General features: G+C 50.4%; 4 protein-coding genes across 4 annotated transcripts; 2 read left to right on the plus strand and 2 right to left on the minus strand.

Moving 5' to 3' along the window:
* Positions 1–3851: 3851 nt before the first annotated feature.
* Positions 3852–4775, plus strand: EPUS_03377 (uncharacterized protein; the record flags this gene model as incomplete). Its single annotated transcript, XM_007801935.1, has 1 exon — positions 3852–4775. The coding sequence occupies one exon, from the start codon at positions 3852–3854 to the stop codon at positions 4773–4775; it is 924 nt and encodes a 307-aa protein (XP_007800126.1).
* Positions 4776–11915: 7140 nt separating this feature from the next.
* On the minus strand, positions 11916–13304 carry EPUS_03378 (uncharacterized protein; the record flags this gene model as incomplete). Its single annotated transcript, XM_007801936.1, has 1 exon — positions 11916–13304. The coding sequence occupies one exon, from the start codon at positions 13302–13304 to the stop codon at positions 11916–11918; it is 1389 nt and encodes a 462-aa protein (XP_007800127.1).
* A 3293-nt stretch (positions 13305–16597) lies between these two features.
* EPUS_03379 (uncharacterized protein) lies at positions 16598–16966 on the minus strand (the record flags this gene model as incomplete). The annotated part of the gene is made up of 1 exon (XM_007801937.1): positions 16598–16966. The coding sequence occupies one exon, from the start codon at positions 16964–16966 to the stop codon at positions 16598–16600; it is 369 nt and encodes a 122-aa protein (XP_007800128.1).
* Positions 16967–18637: 1671 nt separating this feature from the next.
* On the plus strand, positions 18638–19306 carry EPUS_03380 (uncharacterized protein; the record flags this gene model as incomplete). The annotated part of the gene is made up of 1 exon (XM_007801938.1): positions 18638–19306. The coding sequence occupies one exon, from the start codon at positions 18638–18640 to the stop codon at positions 19304–19306; it is 669 nt and encodes a 222-aa protein (XP_007800129.1).
* Between the last annotated feature and the right edge of the window lie 703 nt (positions 19307–20009).

Consider the following 20009-nt stretch of genomic DNA (forward strand, 5'->3'; position numbering starts at 1 on the left):
ACGGAGGGACGGAGGGACGGAGGAATGTACGTTAGAGGGGAGGGGGAGTGAAGTGAAGTAGACGATCGTTGGGTTCTTGATTATCGCTGCCGTACCCTGGTGCATGGCATCCGTCTATATTACTCTAGTAGTACCAGTGAACATGTGCTCCCCCTCTAGATAGAGCCAAAAATCAAGTCGTGCGTGCGGCGCACTCTAAAACGTGCGTTCCCCTCCCCAAATAAATCTCTGACGACCAGAATGAAAAGCGCTCCCTTTGAGCACCCCCTATCCATCTCCAATCTTATCTATTGGGGGGTTTTGAAAAAAACAAAAAAAAAACAAGAAACCTCAAACAAAGGTCTACGTAGATGCAAAGAAGAAAAGTGAAAGAATCTATGTCCATATCGAAAGCATCAAATCCCCTTCCCCCCCGCGGTTCTATCCGCGAGATGTTTCCGTCCGGATCCAGGTGAAAAAAGATCAGACGACCGTCCTTCCCTCCAGGACGGCGGACGAGGAAATGCTGTTCCTCCGGGGAAAGCTTCCTGCACCGTCTCCGTCTTCGTTGTCATGCTCGTGGTGCACGTAGTGGTCTTCATAACCGCGCCACAAACTATCCCCCTCGTCGATCGGGTCATCGCTCCACATGCCATCCTGATTGCGGAGACTTCGGCCGTCGATCTCGTGGATGAAACGATACTGCCTGTCGTGGATGATTCTGGATTGAACGGATGAATGGCGGAATGGCGATGCTGGCGGTTGTGCTGTTGTGGTGGCTGCTGGTGGGGTGGGGAAGGATAGTTGGGCATCTCGAAGCGGGGAGCGTGGTGGAAGGGTCGGGAGCACGGGTGAGGGAAGCGGTGTTATTAGTGCCGACGGGGAGGAGAGTGATGTAGCGCGCATGTGCACTGACGCGGCTGGTGAACCGGCGAAGTGTGTGTATGTAGGTGACAAGGGTTGGAGCGGTGCTGCTCGTTTCGAAGGGTGACTCAAGGTCATTCTTTTTTCAGGTTGTGTTGGTGGGGGCTGCCTTCTTCGTCTGCCTTCGCGTTGACGGAATAGGATGAAGAAGATGGCTATAAGGAGGATGATGGTCATTGCACCGAATCCTCCGAATGCTATGCCGATGATGGCGCCCTGAGACAGCCCCATCGCTCCAGCATTAGCTGGGGATGAAGACGGAACTGGGCTCGCGGTAGCAGATGCGCTGGATGCGCTGGATGCGCTGGATGTGCTGGATGTGGCGAGACGACTCGTGGTGGTTGAATTTGTAAGCGACAGCGAGGAGGATGAAGATGGTGAAATTGACGAAGAGAACTCAATTTGCAAAGTGAAGCCGTGGTCCACACAGAAATTGAAGTAATAGTCAATGGTTGCTGTAGAAGTGGTCAGTCTGGCAATTTTCAACGGCTTCGGAATGGTTGAGCACCAACTTTGACGCTCTGCCTGCGAACATTGGTTCTCTCCACACGGTATTGCTCGCAGTTGGATGTCACGAGAGTGAGCACAAATACAGCTGAGGTCCCTCGATGAACACGGTTGCCATTCAATCGCAATAGCAATGCATTCCCTCTGAATATGATTGCCATCAGTCTGGGACCGTGTTGTTGTTTGGCTGATTGTACTTACTGCACACGTTGGGATGGCATAGAAACTCGGATAACAGGTAAGAGTGTTGTTGGCTGGTTGAGTACATGCTGGAGGTGTCGACGTGGACGTGGGCGTGGACGTCACAGTTGCTGTTGCAATTATCTGTACTTCAATCGATATTGAAGCGGCTGCCGTGTTAGTGGTATAGAAGCCAGTATAGCTAGATGCGAGAGAGGGATTCATGCCGTGTGGGGCTTGCGCCGATAACACGTATCATGAGCTTACGAGCTATCAGGAGCTTATGAGCAGAGCTGGGTTCATGAAAAATATTAATCAAGGGATTTTGCACTGCCTCGGGATTGAGGCACGAGCCGCAGGTCAAGTCATCAGCCTCCTTCCAGAGCATTCTGCATGAGGAAGGACCATGATCTGAACGCTGCATGATCGAAGCGTCGTCACTGGATAATGCGATTGGCACTGAAGCTGCCATGTAAGACACCGTGGGTCGTGGTCCCTTCTAGTATTCTTCTAGAAGGATATGGCGTCGCCGGTGCCACAATCGAGCATTGCTGCAGCTCACAAGGAGATGGCCTGATGGCTTGGGCCATTGCCCTGACCCCGCAGAAAGCATTCCTGGAGAAGATTTAGGCATTGCTAGACAGCATGAAGGTTTGAGAGGCGATATTCCACAGAGCAAAGCAAATAGCGAGGCAGAATGTAAGGAGACCAAACTATGCGGCAGGCCCGAATGAGCAGTAACAGCCGTGATCAGGGCTGGGGTAGAGTAGCAAAAGAGAAAACCTGTTACCAGCCCATTGGCTGACGATGCCGCGGTTCGTGCCATTGCCCAATAGAAGGTCAATCGCTGCCTGATCCATGCGAACAGGATCCTCCTTAACTTCGAAAAGCATAAGGTTGACCATGGTTTGGTGACTGAAGAGTTCTGAGCGTTCCAGGAAAATCATGGCAGTGTGTTTCTAATTTCGACAGGTCTGCTTGAGGGAAAGGGAAAGGGAAAGGGAAAGGGAAAGAGTAAGCGACTGATCCTCTGATGGCGTGCCCTTCTCGTCCAATCAAGTAGCATCCCTGACAGCTGGACGATGCATTGAGATGAAAAACCATTTCTGTTTCACGTCGAGTGACTGATTGAAAAGTTGTTCCTGCAGACACTAGCCCGCCAAGAAGCCTTACAGCCTTGGCACTACCAGCCTTGGCACTACCAGCCTTGCCAGGCTACTACTAGTACTACTACTACTAGTAGTGAGTTGCAAAAGCAAGTTCCAAGATTCCTGCCAATCTTAATGTAAAGCAGCCATTACTTCTGCTTCCCTGCACACATCCCCCTCCCTCCCCCCCTCTGTTGAAATATTGAAATGTTGAAACAGACCCGACATCCCCGGTCATTGCTGAGTAAACCACGCAGAGTGTGTCTATCCCTCGAAACATCTTGCATCGCCAGATGTGCTCAGAAAGCGAGTGGCATTGCGGCGCGCAGACCAGGCAAATCTCTGATCAGATTTGCGCCAGAGGAAAAACCACAATATGGCCATCGTCATTCTCTGCAAGCGCGTACCGGCCGTGCCTGAACAGCACGTATCTCAAAATGCTATTCGCTTTCGCCTCCCTTGTTACAATGTGTCAACTTCAATTTGAAGCTACTAAACCACCAAAGTACGGCTTCATTTAGCAGGGTTCGGATGACTCATTCGTTATGGCTATGCTACTCACCTTTTGACATGGGTCTTGACGCCACTATGTCCGAGGCATACTGCCTGCTTCGCCACCACTTGGTAGCAAAGATCTTGTGGGCAATGTGGACTGATGCTTTGTAGACGTCAGCCAGAGAGGAAGGACAGCGAGACTTACAACCAATGTTAGGCCACATACCTCTGCCAGGATGCAAATAGTGAGATCCAAAGCTTCTGAACACATCGGCTGTTCTTGTCTCCAAGACCCTTCAACAATGGAGAGACTGGGAGCTCAAAGGATTGGGATAATCCGCGAAGAAGCTAGCAAGAACATTACTTGCCCACCAGATGCCCAAGTCGGATGCTGTTTAACACGAGTACGAAAATTCCGCAGAATTTAAAGCCATATACCGAGGTACAGGCAGTTTGTGCTACCTGACTATCCCAGCTAAACCTATACTAGCGGCGCAAGGACATTTACATTTAGAACTAATTCTATAGACTGCTGCAAGCCTCTCAACCGGCATATTCAACACTGGCGGCGCAGCCCATACGGAAATTAACCAACCGGGTTACACCCATTAAGCAAACATGAATAAGACTTGCCTAAAACGGAAGGCAAATGTTTCATCATGCATAGTCTTTCTGTCGACCTTCCATCAATATAGGGAATCCTCTGCGTCCAAAGGATTCTGTGCTACCAAATCAAATACCGACATCTGGATCACCATCGGCATTCGGGCAATGACATCTCTTTGCACACCACCTTTCCTCAACCTCCCACCTGAGATACGCTTAGAGATATTCAGCCACGTCCTGCACTCCCCCCATCCCATTCTCCTCCTATCACGAAAGCGAAACCAACCCCCCAACCAAGCGTTCTCCTCGACACTCGAAACGCTCAGAATCCTCTCCAATGAACCCCAGCACTCCAGAGAACACGAACAAGAAACCAATGCCCGTCATACCTCCCTCCTCAGAGTCTGCCGTCAACTCTACACCGAAGCCCGGCCCCTCTTCTTCACTACCAACACCTTCACCATCCCCCTCTGCGGCTGGCTTCCCTGGCTCCGACCCCCCATAATCCCGCGGCAGGACTGGAACTTGATCCGCCACCTCAAGCTGACTATTTATATCCAGCCCTCCAGCAAATCCATCAGATACTGCGGCATGAGCGGGCCTCAGTGGCTTGACAATGAGTTGTCCGCTTTGTGCAATGATCTCCCCTCGAACCTGACCAGCTTGAGGAGCCTAGTCGTAGTCGTCAAGCCGGTTTGCTACTTGGCGTCGCCAGGTGGGACAGTGAGTGCCGCATGGGTGGAGGACTGTTTGAAGCATTGCGTTAGCCCGCTGACGAGGTTGAAGCAGCTGAGGGAGGTGGAAATGACGTTGTATGCAGGATTGAGTGAGGAGAGGCAGCGGGCAGCATGGGAGAGGTGGAAGGAGGTGAATTATGAGGCGGCGAAGGCGGATTTGGATGGGATCAAGGTTTCTTTCAAAGTGCCGGAAGATTGAAGGGACTCGATTTCTCCGGTGGCGCTCACCTGGGCTTTCGATTGCGCGTTGGGAATGTAATATCATACGGGACGAAGGCACGTTGGGCGATTGAGCATAAGGGGGTCAATCGAACCTCGGCTTCCATCATATGTACCCGTCATTGAAAAGTCTGTTTATCACTCGCAGGCGCAACTTCGCTCAGATCGCATGATGCTGGTTTCATCCGCCAATAGCGGCAACAAATTATATGTAAACTCAGACTTGCAATGAGTTTTGTTTTGGTTGGCAGACGCCTCAACCCCGTCTTCATCCATGATTATAAAAAGTATCCTGCATGTTCTTTTAGTCAGCTTACGTAATGTGCTCAAGAGACTTGCGTGTCTTCCTCGTCGCCTCCTAGCCAGTAGACGGCGAGGAGACGACAAAAACAATGAAAGGGAGGTTGGCGAAAGGACGCGTGATCATCGGCAGTTCCATATACGGAGAGCTGCAAGACATTTCCCTCATACAGGATTAACAAGCCCCCACTTCAATGCTGTGCTTCTCCACGAGTCGGTAGCGATGTAGGCCTTGGCAAAAGCTGCATGCAGAAGGCAATACTATCGGCAATTTCTGCGTGCTCAATCAGCATCACACACAGGAGTGCTGGTCTCGACTCGTCGTCGTCGGCCTCATCGCTCGATGGGTAGAAGCAAATGGAGATCCCAATGAACAACGCCAATAAAGTCATCAGGATGCTGATAGTGCCAACATGGGTCACGGTCGATTGTGCGGGTCATAGATTTTGGTAGTGAGACGTGTAGCGCTAGTGGTCCTTTGTGAGCTCTGAATCGATGGCCAATATGATGTGCCATTCCAGAAGCATAGGGACGGTGATCAGGACGACATTGCTTCTTCCCAAAACGAGGTTCATCGAAACCGGCTAATGAGGACGCCCCTTTCAAGTCTTCTCGATCGCTATTCCCATGGTTACTGGCAAAGTAAGATTCGCCGGGTCTAGGAACGCACCCTGGCACTTTGCACACACATTGTTTCGGTGTGCCACGAGTTTGCGTTTCGAAAGGCAGGGTTCTCCAACGCGACCATGGGAGCTCGACCTACTGTTGTGGCTTGAACATATCACAGAGGTCGACCCTGTTTCTGATCGATTCCCTGGATATCATATGTGCGTAAGAGAGCTGAGAAAAATGCTGAACACGGGCTGCATAGTCATAACTTGCCCTCATCAGTAGTCCTCCACTGAGGCAAAGTTGTATTCCATAAGCATCAACATCATTCGCCATTGTCACGCAGTATCCTTCACAAGGAAATTGCTGATATCGCTTTTGGAATTCTGGAAGAGGCCAGGCCTAGTCAAATCGTAGTAGTTAGTGGAGAAATCTCTATTGCGGTGTTAGAAGTCTAACACAACTGGTTTCTTCCTGATGCGCATAACGTTTGAAGGCCCGCATCAAGACTCTCACCTTATCCCGTCACCCATACGTGTGTCGAACAGTTTATCCGTTGTCTGTACCTGGTAGGCTAAATTGCCCTGAGCTCGAGCCTTGCCGCTACTTGCAGCTGAGAATTCTGGAATTGCTGACTTCAAGAATGCGCCTGAGCCTCTCTATTTGGGCGGCAGGTTAACACGGTGGGACCGGAAATAAGGATCCGTCTCCCGTTCAGACGTTCGGTACCTCGAAACATCTTGAGTGTTTCCGAGAGGAGCTTGCCGGCAATCTCCCAGAGGATGGGTATGAAAACGATATGCTTAGGCTCCAGGAATTTCTGCTTACATATAATGAATTGAGCACGGCTGGCGACTGATACCGCTTTTGGAAATCTCCTGAGATCACCCCATGACAACAGCGGAGTAACATTTACGAGTGCGTCGAACTATAGGGGAGTGCCCCTTACATATGCAGGGTACACTAGTCCTTTGAGACTGGTGTCGATGAGAAGGTTAGAATGAAATGGCTCAATTCCTATTTGCGCTTTGGTGATTCAATCTTTTTACTCCTTTTCTGTGTTAAGGAAAACGGTGCCGCATACATTAAATCCCGCAACAGGGGGCGCAGGGGTTCTCATCGGAGTTCGTTGCGGTTTAGCTGAGGCTTACCCAAGGTTTCACTGCAAATAAATTATCTGCTTGTCCGGCTAAGAGTCGGCTACAAGGCTCCGAAACTCTGACGTCTCCGGTGCCGCCTCCTTTCAGCTCAATATCATCTATTCATGGTTGGTCGCAGATTCTTCGATCTTATTTCAGAAGCAATAGGGTTCAACCACTTTCTCTGAGCTTCTCAATACACCATCTTTGTGGCGGAAGCACAATAGAGGGCTGTTCAAGATCAGTGGCAGGAGTGTGTGTAGATTTTCTAAAGGATAGCTACCGAGAAGAACTATCTACTAAGTAACGTAGTACAAAGGCTGCTGGCTACTGGCTACTGGCTACTGGCTACTGGCTAGGCAATGGCGACTGTGCCGTAACAATCTTTTCTAAGGGTGGTGTCACATATCTGTTCCTTGACGGTAGGACGACGAGACTTCCTTCTGCGGCGACAACTTTGATCTCCCGTCAAATGAATGGAAACGGCCAAAACCTTTTGACCCCAGCCCTCCAAGTCCCTCTCCATCATTGCCTCGACAATTGCCGATCCAGCAAACGCGACCTCAACCTTTCATCCAAAGCATGCTTCGAGATCTGTCAGCTCACTACTACTTCAGTCTCGAGTCAGGTCGACGACGAGGACGCTGAGACCTGACTTGCCGGTATAAATTAAGGTAAAGGTGGCGACTTCGGCATCGGCATCCTATCGTCTCATTGGGGAATGCTGCATCTCGGCTTTGAGCTTCATGCTGCTGCATTCGGAGCTCCAGCTAGAAGTTCGCATGATGTTAGCGATGGGGACAACACTTCTCCAAAGTGATGCCGACGGATGTCCAGTTCAAATGGCAAGGATATAAATGCTTCCTTGCTGTTTCCTTGTTATCTCTTTTCTTCCGGTCTTTCGTGGCCCTTTCTCATTTCCCTCGAGTCTGGAAATCCTGTCAAGGCTCGGTATGGCTTGCCATTCGGTACTAGCTGCTGGAAGCTTGCTTCTGGCCTTGGTCTCATCCACTGCGGCGCAAGCTCCAGATTACACTTCGCCCCAGGTCTATCCTTCTCATATGATTACTTCTCGATTACTCCCCGGGTAATTATGACAATACGTAGCCAATACTACCGGTCTTGGAGACTGGGAGACCGCCCTGGCACAAGCTCAGGCGTTTGCCGACCAACTCACGACTGATGAAAAATTCGGTATAGTGATTGGCACCGGAGGGTAAGGGAGTCCATCACCAGTTGGCTGTACCTTGATGCTCAATAATGCTTGGTAGACCGTGCATTGGCAATATTGCACCTATTCCTCGCCTCAACTTCGATAGATAATGTCTCAAGATGGTCCCTTAGCTATTCGCCAAGCAGTAAGTGTGCCATTCAAAGGCTGCCAGAACTGATGGTAGGATGGCTGACATGTCCCCAGGATTTTGCCAGTGCTTTTCCCGCCGGACTGTCTGCAGCTGCCTCACGGGATAAGTCCATGATGTATCAGCGCGGTGTCCAGAAGGGCTCCCAGTTCAGGGCCAAGGATGCTCATGTTATTCTTGGACCTGTTTCCGGGCCACTCGGCAGGGTAGCACCTGGAGGTCGAAACTGCGAAGGTTTCTCACCTGATCCGTATCTGACGGGAGTTGGTATGAAGGAGACCATTACGGGGTTGCGGAGTGTGGGTCAGCCGGGTAATTTAGATCACATATGCAAGCCACAATGGTTAGCAAAATAGTAAGAGAGGAAGTTGAACTTGGGGAAATTCCCGTCGACATCGGGTATGTAGGAATCCAGCTCACGCTAATAGTAGTACAACCAGTCGCATTCTCAATCAGAATAAGTCTCGAACTCCAGAAAAGTTGAAAATGACTGGAGGCAACGGCGTCGATTTCCCGTCCAGATCAGTATCCTATAGCCCATGCCGTCACAGCTTCAGCAGCAACAAGGTACATACATGGCTATGCCACCTCCACCACGGGCGGATGGGCTGCTCACACGCCAGACCTCCATCTCTGACTCGGCTTGATTTCATCATCGCCCCGTTCCAGGGCCTCAGCAGCTCGTCGTCTCCTCCATGGAGCCAGCCTCGATATCTGCATATGCGGTCTGACTGGATGTCGCGAGTTGAGTCCGGTGAAACCTAAGGAGCCGATTGACGGAGTGAGATGGCGATGTCACGCCGGAGGGAACAGCCAGCTAGGTAGGCTAGGGTAGGTTAGATCGGATTGTGGAGATTGTAGATATGGGAAATGAAGAAATTCGATTTGACTGAAGGATGATGAGGATGATGAGGATGACGAGGATGACCCTGTACCCAAAGACAAGGAGTTTGGCAGAAATGCCTCAATTACTCAACGTGGTCGATCTCTATCATTTTTAGTCTTGCCCACAAGCTATAGTTCTACATAAGCAGATGGCTGTGAGAACACAGCCTCAGGAAGGGGGAAAGGAATATGTCTGAGAGAACAGGGCTTCTTCCTGCTGTATCGAATCATCTGCTTCATATATCTTAGTCGCAAGAAGCTCCTGCAGACAATATTACCCGAGATTAGTAATTGTCAGAGGGCGCTGTTTGAGGCTTTGGGGTCCGGAGGGAAGTAGAGATGATTGCATCAGAAGGAAGGTTTTTGTGCTGAAATTATCATACTTTCCCTCAGAAGTTGACCGGATCCTTCTCATTTTCGCTGAGTATGTGACCCCTCAGAACAGGAGTCTGAGCCCCTCTGTATGTCTTGGTTAGTCAGACAGCAGGATACAGTCAAGGAAGGTTGCCTTTCATACTAATAGTACTATTATGGAACGCGCCAAGAAGATGTTTCGGCCTTGGCATCATCTAATTTGACACCACGGTCCTTCGGTCCGAACCTTAGCCTGCATTGACCGCGAGACCCGCAAAAGCGGGGCGGGGTGTCGGGAAGTCTGGACAGTGGACAGGTGGCTAAGCCCCTTTGCGAGGACAGGGGGCATCTTGCTAATGGTTGATGTCTTATCCCATGCACTGTTCACTAGATTGCTAGCAGTCGGCCTTGAAGCTGTAATGCTCGTATTTTTAGTCACGGTGACTGGCCGCCGTCAAAGCGCTTACGTGGGAAAATGGATCGGGGCGCTGCATGAAAGAGGATGCTTAGCCCGGGTGTGCGGTTAGATTGACACCTCAATTGGGCTTATGATCCTGGGTGACAGGGTGTCATTCAAATGGTGCCGTCCACGGAATGCAGTAAATGAATCCCTTGCAGACCCCACTGACGTGTGATCTTTTTCAAGCCATCTGCATCTCTCTGCAGCATGCTCCTCGGCCACCTTCATCTCATCTGGCGCATCTTCACAACTTGTATGATGCGAGCCTAATTGCATCCAGAAGTTCCCCAATAGCAGGACGCATGATTGCTACTGTTCTCAAAGATGGGGCGAGAAACTAGAATCCAACAGCTGCTCTCCTGTAGGGTCATCGAACGTGACCACTCTTTCTCACGCGTTGATGTTGCTCTTCTGCAACAGCATATTTCTCGAGCATACCTCCTCGTCAGGCTGAGACTCTACCCCAGTCACCTATGACTGGCTCCTCGAGGAAGGAAGAAAGTCAACCTAGGCTTATGCTTGATAAAACATGGCGAAGCTCTTCTCACACAGAACAGACGCACGGGCCTCGAAGGTCAAAACGGATTGCAGCACAGCCCCAGAAGGAATCACCCCTAATCAAACGAAAGGCTGAAAAGGAACAGCAAGTACGGGACCATCCAAAGAAGCGAGCAAAAACAACAAGGGTTGGAAACTCAAGGACTCTGCAAAGCCGGATTCAGAAGAGAGACACTGTCAAGCAGCCTAAGACCAGGACACAAGGAATCTCGAAAAAAGCTAGAAGAGTATCAAAGTTGTCACAGACCCAACAACAGCGGCCGCTGCAGACGAAAGCCGAGACTTGCCCAGCAATAGGCAGGCCGTTCAAAAGAGCTGTGCGAGCTTCACAGCCATTTGCCGCCGGGAGGACCGACATGGCGGCCGCCCTCCTCTTCTGGTTTAAGTCGTGCTGCTCTGCGCCAACTAAGAAGCGTAATCAGCAGCAACCCTCTTTCCGAACAACTCCGGCAGGTAAAGCTGGTTTGTTTCTCTGCTCTACTAACTCCACTGCAGTACAAACCAGCATTGAGCGACGACAGAATGACAAGAACCGCGTCTAAACCTGATGAAGATAAAGCCACAACAATTCATAGCCAGACTTTCCTCGGCCACTTGTTCGAGAGTGGGATCTTGGACCAACAGTTCGAAAGTGGCGGTTTTGATCTGGAGAAGTCATGGAGTCGTTTTGAAGCTTAGATGCGCTGTTTGAGTGGGCCAAGTGCCCCTCCACTGAGCTTGATATGTAGTCCGTGCTTGAGAATTAGGACGTAAATTCAAGTTGATGCTGCTGAAAACGCAATACATCCCAAAGCCATGGGGACTCTTCAAGAGATCCACTTGTTAAAGGTCTGCAGCGTTAAAGTAGATAGGGGTGGCGCTCAAGTGGTAGAAAACAAAGTTGTGCCTCGGCCAGGAATTTTCACATGTGGCGATGCCAAGCTCACGAATGAGTCGGCACGCTTGGCACTAACATAATTCTGCCAGACAAATGTTGGTGCGACCCTTAATTAGAGCGCCACATCCTCCAGGATCTGTCAGATTGTTTCTGTCATCAATTATTATCTTTTACCGCTAGCAAGACGAATCGTTCCGACTACGAGGACCATACGTAGCTTGTGAAGACCAGGCAGAGAGTGTTCAGAATGATGAAATCTGAAATCTGATTTAGAGATCTCTAGCTAATCTATAGCCAGATAGATCATCGTGTCTCTTGCAACTTTGTACAGTTTGTGCAAAGACTAGTTGATGCCATATCCAAAGGCCCTGGTTTTTCGACTGCCACCCAATGCTCGCTGATAGTTCAAACGCTGATATTGCCATACAAGAAACTCCATCGCAATGCAATGCAACAACTGCAGCTCTTCCAATTCTATGCAAAGTCATCATCTTTGCATTTCGTTTCTCGTTCCTTCATCCGCACATATCCAATGCTCAACAGAGGAATGCGCCGTCGTCGTTATCCCATCCCTCAATCATACCATCACAGGTACCTGCTGCTGCTGTCCTCTGCAAACCCGCTGCGCCACATAGCCTCCCGTAGCGGTGTTGAAGAACCTGGCCATCACCCCTCCCATCCCACTCCCAGGGCCAGCACTCATTTTGGCTTTCTTCGTGGGCTGCTGACTTTCACTCTGAAAGCTGTTTTGGTGCCCTTTCATACCTGGCCTTACAACGCCGCTCGCAGCGGCTTGGGCAGCTGCTAATGCACGCCCATAAGTTGTTGCATGCGTCATGCCGGGGCTGAAGGAGCCGTCAACGACTACGATGCCGGAAGCAGGAGCAACCTGGTCGTCGATGCCGGAAACGAGGCTAGCTGGTGTACCGCGAGAGGATGGCGGAGCAAGGGATGAAGAGCGAGATGATGATGCGGTATAAGTGGTGCCGTCCGTGTGGGTACGAGACAGCGCTGGAATATCGCGCTCTGAGGGAGGAGATATCGACCGCGAATAAGAGCTGGCATGTGTACGGTAGGGCGAGGGACGACGCTTGTGACCTAACGTCGTTACCGGCAGGGACGTTGTGCTGTTGCTCGTGGTTGGGTAGCGGCCAGCGCGAACATCAACATGGTCGTCGATGAGAGAGTGCGGGGAGTCATAGACACCGATTGCACGGCGACGAGGAAGAGAGCTTTCGCGGGCCGGTCTGCTCCGGAGGTTCTGGGCAAGGCGAGTATCAAAGCTGTGGGTGTATTTGATTTCGGTGGCGTACGCATGGTGATATTCTTCTTCTACGGGCAGATCAAGGAGTCCTTCTTCCTCACATTGCAGCTCGAGCTCTAAACGAATGGGAGCAAGGAACGGCTCGAAATGGTGGAAAAGGTCCTGCTCGGTCACGCGAAGGTCAAAGTCCAGGAGATAGAGAAGTTGTCGTTCCATCAGGTTGACCTCTGCCAGGCTAAAACCAAACCCGTCATAGCCCTTCACACTGGTATATCTGGCCCAATGCTTGTTCTTTGGGCTCGAGTCATTGAGGTTCTTGGCGGCTAAGATCAAAGATGCAAGGAAGATGCGGTGGACGGTACATCGCATGCCTTTGGCAACCGGTGGAAGTCGAGACCGGAGACGATCAAGGTAGACCAGGGACGTCATCAGAGTGGGTACCTGCACTGAGGATCTGTTGACAATCGAGGTGATGAATGCTTCGAGAGAAGGTAAGTGAGGTTGCGGAAATTCAGCCTGGGTTGTGGGAGGCGTTGAGGGTGGTGTAGGAGGCATATCGCTTGAGGAAGGTTCCAGCGGCTCTTCACATCGGATAACATGAGAAGCCTGCTTTGCCAGATATCGGACCATGTGTCTGTCGACAGGTCTGTGGCAGAACTCCTCCAATGCAGCCTTGTTCTGGCCAAGTGCGTAAGAGTCCATGTTGCTGGTCAGATGATGAATTACGAGAGTAATTCCAAACACAACTCGCTAGCTGTGGAAAGTTCAAGAGTTGACCACTTATGTACACCAATTATTCCACCAATAAGTGGATGGGGTGGATGTTGACGTAGATGATGTCTTACAACGCGCAAGTCTTTGTATATCCGGGGCGCAGTGTATAACTTTGATGTATGGGCGAGGTTCCCGACCAGCAGGAATGCGAATTTTGGAGAGATCGTAAAGACTTTTGTAAGACTGCCCGATAGGCCAAATTCAGGAGGCCGATCTCCTGAATGCTGAATTCCCAAGAAAGTTTGAAGCTGCTTCTGGATATTATCCCCCTGACTGCTGCGTTGCGAAGCGAACCCTGCGGCGATAGTCGATAGGCTTCAGGGTTAATGATGCGCTAGTGGGATGCGAGGCGTTCCTGACGGGAGACCGGCACCAATTAGGTAAACTGACACCGAGGCTAGGTAAGACACAAGGAGGCGAAATCGATCCCTTGGACAGTAGTGAATGCGCATACGAGTGAAGATCGAAAACGGTGGAGCTGGAGGGAGGCAGGAGGATGATGCGCCTCTTTATTAGAAGATGATGGTGATGGTGGGAGTAGTGGTCGGCTAATGAATTTGTGTGAGTGATGCGTGGCTCGTGAATGTCAAGTATGACCCCTCTCATTCTTGACGGTGGTGCAAGGTCAGTATATGTAGAGACCATCATGCGGTGGAGCCTGGAAGGTCAAAGTCAATTGTCTAAAGCTGTTTCGGGCCATGGGCGGCTGGTGGCTTGTTGTTCTGGGCTTGGTGAGGCATGTAATTACTTGCAAGGGTGGGCAAGGCGCGGATGGTTGGATCGGGGGCGCTGATAGCGTGTGGAACTTGGAATTGGCTGGAGACTATGCCCTCCGGCCAGGAGTCCCCAGTCGGCATATGGGAACTGATGTTTCAAGGGATGCGCTGCTGGCCAATGAGTGATCTTGGGCACGGGGCAGCGGCCTGCTTTACGCAGGGGTGGCTGGAGGAGGGTATTGGGCTTCGGGCTCAAGCTATCCAACCGCCCAGCCCCTTGAGCGACGCGCGCGAGAAGATGCTGACCACTCGTTCCACAGCTATGCTTCAGAAGTCTGACTTACATCTGTTAGTCAATCCTCTTCGACCTGCATTACCTTTGATTTACCTATCCTTTTTGTGCCTTTCAGAGTTCTCAAAACAGTTCTTGCTCGTTTCATCAAACATTTCAACCCAACACTCTCCGGAACCCCGGGACATGTCAGATCGTGCAAGCTTACATGCACAATAGAATGGATGACCACTCGGCCATGTACCATGATCCAGAAGACACTCGGCCATAACTTGCTAGCCCAAAAATAATAGCATGAGCCGATGAGAATGCTCGTGTGGGTACTCTGGCCTATGGCTGACCCAATCATCAGTTGCCTATGCGAAACACACGCGTTCCAATCCGCAAAAGTCTAAATACCCTACACTGTCATGCGAGGAGTTTCGCCCCTACATCAGGTCTCCCAATGCACCCATTTCTGTCTCTTCTCTCGGTATTTAACGCACCAGAATTGGAACCATTGGTGAACGAGAATTGCCAAACTTGAACTGTTAATGCTCGCTTGTCGGCTGATCCCATGGTATCAGCAGACTTGGCCACTGCAAGGTCGCATGATGCGGGATGGCAAGCGACTCTGTTGGATGACCAATTCGTTACCAACTCAGTCTACAATCTAGTCCTGACTGATGACGACTACCCAGTTCGCCAGCGGAGAGGGTCGTGTGGCGCATGAAGAGTGGCTGACTATAACTCAGCACACCAGTATCATCTTACTACGTACGAAGTACTCTCTGTGGTACTCCGGAAGGGGCCACCCCAATAGTAATAATTCGTAAGGCGATACCTCAACTCTGAGCCGAGGAATTTCGAGGCTTGGCCTTTTTCTCAGCCACTGAATCAGTGAATATCATAACTGGAATAACCTAAACCTACCTACCTGCTCCGGGGTTTTCCGTACGTTACACCGGGCTAGCTTCAGCCACTTTTCCATTATTGATTTCAAGCAACGATGCTCAACTAGTACTGGACAATCTATGCGTAAGTGTAAGCAAAAATGGAATCAATGTCTCTGCTTCCCCCTTTGACAATACATTGATTGATGAGAACCTCGCCAACATCCCCAGCCGCCCGTGCATATGTACTCAGCAGACATAAGTGATCTCAGTTTCGAAGCGAGCTTATTTTGCAGGAAAATATTGAACTCACAGCTGGTTTGAATGCCAGCGAGTCGCTCATCTGAGTCACTTCTGCACTGCCCACTGTACACTAATTGTTTCAACTGTCAGCATCGATCTCGGCATTTTGATTCTTCAGCAAAATGTGGGGGCTCTTTCTAGCCTCCGTCCCAGCAGCCGCCCACCAGGCGCCCATGTCGTATGCAACACGGACTTTAGCATTTCCTTGCAAGGCTTGAATCTGCTGGTTGTGCGATTCGCCTGTTTCATCCTATTTTCCACCTTATGATCGCGACTTGTCGGGATTTATTCTGTTGTGACAAGAGTGCACACCCTCCGGCAAGCTGCATCTCTTGGCCAAAGGTTGCTTCCATGAGTGTCTTCCATGCACTGGTACGGAACCGGGCCAGCTGCATTGTTGATGTCTGGGGATTGTTTATGCGTTTTGTCGCTAGATCCAAACTTCTATGGCGGTTATTGACCCTCCCGCCCTGCAAACGTTGTTCGAAATGAACCTTTTCGAAGAAGGTTATAGCAGCATTCCAAAGACTTGGATCTATTTACAAAACATGGCTATTTAGCGGACAAGCCGCAGACTCAGCGATGCTTGCATCGATATTCGACGAGCGTGATCTGACGAGTGGAAGATCCCACCACCGCATTGAGCAAGATGAATCCTTGGGTATTGAAGATCAAGCCTATCCGGTACGTATGCCTATGGCCCGCTCTCACTATTCCCTCTACAATCTTCTCTATTATACCAGACACACCGCCCAAGCACCTGCAAGGTGGCTGGCTAGCATTACTGTCCAAGTGCTTAAGACATCACGTCATAAGCCGGTCATATTCTTATCTTATAATAGGAGGTCGAAACGCCCGCTCTCCTATAGGACGTACGCTATGTCCAAACAAGTGCCCATCCGGAGATTATGGCTGTGAAAGCTCGATCCTTGGATCTTGCGAACAATCTTGTTGACGAACTGCTCAATTTGCCTCACCATTGTGCAAAAAGGAGCGAAAAGCACATCACGTGCTCCAACGGCTGATTTGCGAGATATTTCACACGGTGTATAGATACCCTACGCCGGCTTCAATATTCCTCTTCGAAAAGTTCTCCTCCGGATTTGCATGAGGCTCTTTGTCGCGGTCTATCAAGCTCGGGGGCTTCCCAATCACCCCAATATTCCTCGTCCAACTTGGAGCCTCCTTCGAAAAATTCGTTGCCCTATTCACAGATCTATCAAGGGCTGCCTCTTCACCACGTCGGATACCCAGCTGCATCTTCCAATTGAAGGCATCCACAAGGGTCTCTACCAGGCTCGCCAGGATCGCATACCGTGCAAAATAATCATCGCTGGGGCCAGGCATCCGCGAGAGCTGCGAGCGTACGGAAACTTGGCGGAAAAAGTAGTCGCTTTCGTAGGACATGAGGATTAGCCGACCAGCAAAGAGGTATTCCTACATTCGGTACAGCGACCGTAGCGGTGTGTCTCGGACCCCAAGTAGGGGAATATTCAAGGGTTGGTGAATCCCAGATTGTCGAACATCGAGCATCTCGGGCGACTCTCGGAGTTCATCGTGCGTAAGAGGTTCCGGAATCGTGAAATGCCACGGGCGGAGAGGCCAGATGAGCCAGCAAAGGACGGCAAGGGTAGTGGTGTTAGGGCAGAAACTGGCTTGACAAATCTTGTGTCGGATTCGGAGAGGACTGGACTTCCTTTTCAGGCAATGGAAGAAGTACAGCTTCATTGTTGTTCGGCTAAACTTGTTAAAGATGATTCAGAGATCTTTAAGAATCCCGTAAGCTAGAGTAGGCATTAGGCTAGCATGGCCCGCAAGAGTTAGCTTAACACTAAGTAGTACGGCTCCCCGGACGAAGGATCCAGAAATACGAGCAGTTATCGTTCTTTGGCGCGATCTGGTGTCCACTTACATTATGTACAACCGGTCGAATTGCAGCGTCTCCCAATTATTTTTTCCGATTAGAAGAAAAATGTCACAATTCCCACGCATCGGCTGGGATCCTTCTCTGGAAGCTTCACAGGCGACCAGGCATCCGAAGGAGCGACGTTCCTCCTTGACCGACAAATTTAACCATAACATTTACATTGTCTTCGAGATTTCATCTCCTTAACGGCTATCTATATGCGTACTCTCAACAAATACGTTTCATCGGGCTTGCCTTTCAAGCGCAAGAGGTCCATGATTGCTCCTGACACTAGAGTACTCTTCTACGTAGATGCCGGGGGTTCCTTCCGGGCGAGGGTGTGAAGCGTGTCGTAAGCAGAAGAAAAAGGTACCTTTGTCAGGCCCCCCACGAAAAGACTTTTTGATAGAGGGGATTCTAGTGCGATCAGTCGAAGCCCTCATGTTCGAGATGTACCCGTCTCCAAATTGGCTGCGTAGGGGCTGGCTCGCAGCGGTACATATTCAAAGAGGACCGCAGATCTTGGAATCCATCATCCTATCGACAATCACACAACAACTCAAGCTCTTCCCTGGGCTTCCAAGATGAGCACAGATTGCAAAAACTCTCTCGCGCACCGAGCAATGAAACTACTTTGTTGGTCAATGCGCTGATTGCCAAGTTGAATGCATCGGACGATCTGAGATATCACCTGTCTTGGGCTTATGGAAGCTTCATCGAGGACATTCCCCGACGTATTGGCACCAACCAAGCGTTGGACGCGGCTGTTGCAGCTCTGGTCACTGCACATTCGCATCTTGGCTCACAACAAGGTAACTTTGCTACCTGCCAAAGCTTGGTCAAGTATTCTCATGCCCTCAAAACTCTAAGAGCCTGTTTGGACGACCCTATCACTGCTCATAAAGCAGAGACACTTTGTGCTGTCATGGTCTTATTGATATGTCAGGTCAGTGACCCTCATCATACAATGAATATATCCTCATACCGGTACAGAGCTTCATTGGCATATACGCGGGTCGGTGGACGGGGCATTGCGAGGGAGCGGCGCAAATGTTGAAAGCTCGAGGATATTATGACACTCGGGATGACATTGAACGCATATTGCTCCTTGCATTGCGTGGCCCAGTGGTACGACAACTCTACCTGCTGTTCGAACGCTAAGCTAACTGGCAATGGAGCTGTTTGAAGCTCTCTTCAACGATAGGATTCGCTTCAGTCGCAAGGAGTGGAGCATCCTAGTTGAAAACAAATTAGATGGATCCACTTGTGAGGGTCGAATGATGCGCTGTCTGGCCCAGGTCCCTGACCTCATGCAGCGCGGAAGGATTGCACTGAGAACGAAAAGCAGTGTCCAGATGCTCATAGCCGAGGCAAGGCATCAGTATCACATATTGAAAGCAATCTTGATCGAACTGCACGACCGCCTTAATGCTGTTCAGCAGCCTTCAACCGATGGTTGCCCGCAAGCTGCAGCTCGGTCAATGAGACTTCACGCTCACTATCAACGCACGTATGGTCTGGCGCTTGCCATTTGCATGTACTTCAACTGCATCCTCAATGCTCTCGATCCCAGCGATACAGTGTTGGAGATGGAATCGACACATTTCTGCAGAGACAGCCTTAAACTCGCCGACCAAGCCTCGAGGTACAGACCCCTAGGTGCCAGCTTTGTCATGCTATGTCTTGTAGGGGCATGGTGTGGTAGCAGAGATGAAGCAACAAGGGCGACGGTTGAAAGCACATTGGTTGATTACGGAATGGACTACCCAGGGGCATATACCGGGATACTAAAGGTCGAACTTGAATACACTTCCCACCGACTGAAACTTCTCGAAACCTAAATCTAGTGAGGGTGACCAGATGCTAGATATGCAATGGAGCTTTAGTAGGAAGATGAATGCCCAGCTACTTGTCGCCTGGCCGTGTATGACGCAGACCCTCAGCCGGACTTAGGGGTTGACCCCGGCTATGCATTACCCCCACCCGAGCCAATATTACAGCTTCATCCACAGGCCACCAGCCTCCTGGATCCCGACTATCGGCTCTGAGACCAACGCAGGCGTCAAGAGAATGGGACTCATACCATTCCAAGACTTCGACGGCTGTTATGCATGTGAGGGCGCCTGCCAAAGGTTATAAAAGCCGCATGCCTTCAAGAATCAATGACCAGTGCCCTCCCAGCGAGAGGAGACCCCTTATTCATCTTGAGGGATGGAAAGCAATTCTCAGCCTTCTTCGCAGACACCAGAGGAAGAGAAAGGTCAGTGGTTTCGGTCTTCACGGAATGTATGAGCTTGCATACGACCATTGAGAGCATCGCAAAATAGAAGACCGGATTTTGTCAAGGACTCCTTGGTGGTCTCTGATATTGAACAGGCGCTGTGTTGTGCGTTGCTGAAGAGGTCAGATCCTTTTTCAAAAAGCTCACCAATTCTTGAATGATTGAATTGTATTACGAATTTACTATTAAGAGAACATGAGTTCGGCCAATGTATGACAGGACCAGGACAATTTTCCTCAGGTCCAAGGGTCAGGTCTGGATAA

Source organism: Endocarpon pusillum (genome assembly GCF_000464535.1).
Source record: "Endocarpon pusillum Z07020 unplaced genomic scaffold scaffold1403, whole genome shotgun sequence".
NCBI classification, from domain to species: domain Eukaryota; kingdom Fungi; phylum Ascomycota; class Eurotiomycetes; order Verrucariales; family Verrucariaceae; genus Endocarpon; species Endocarpon pusillum.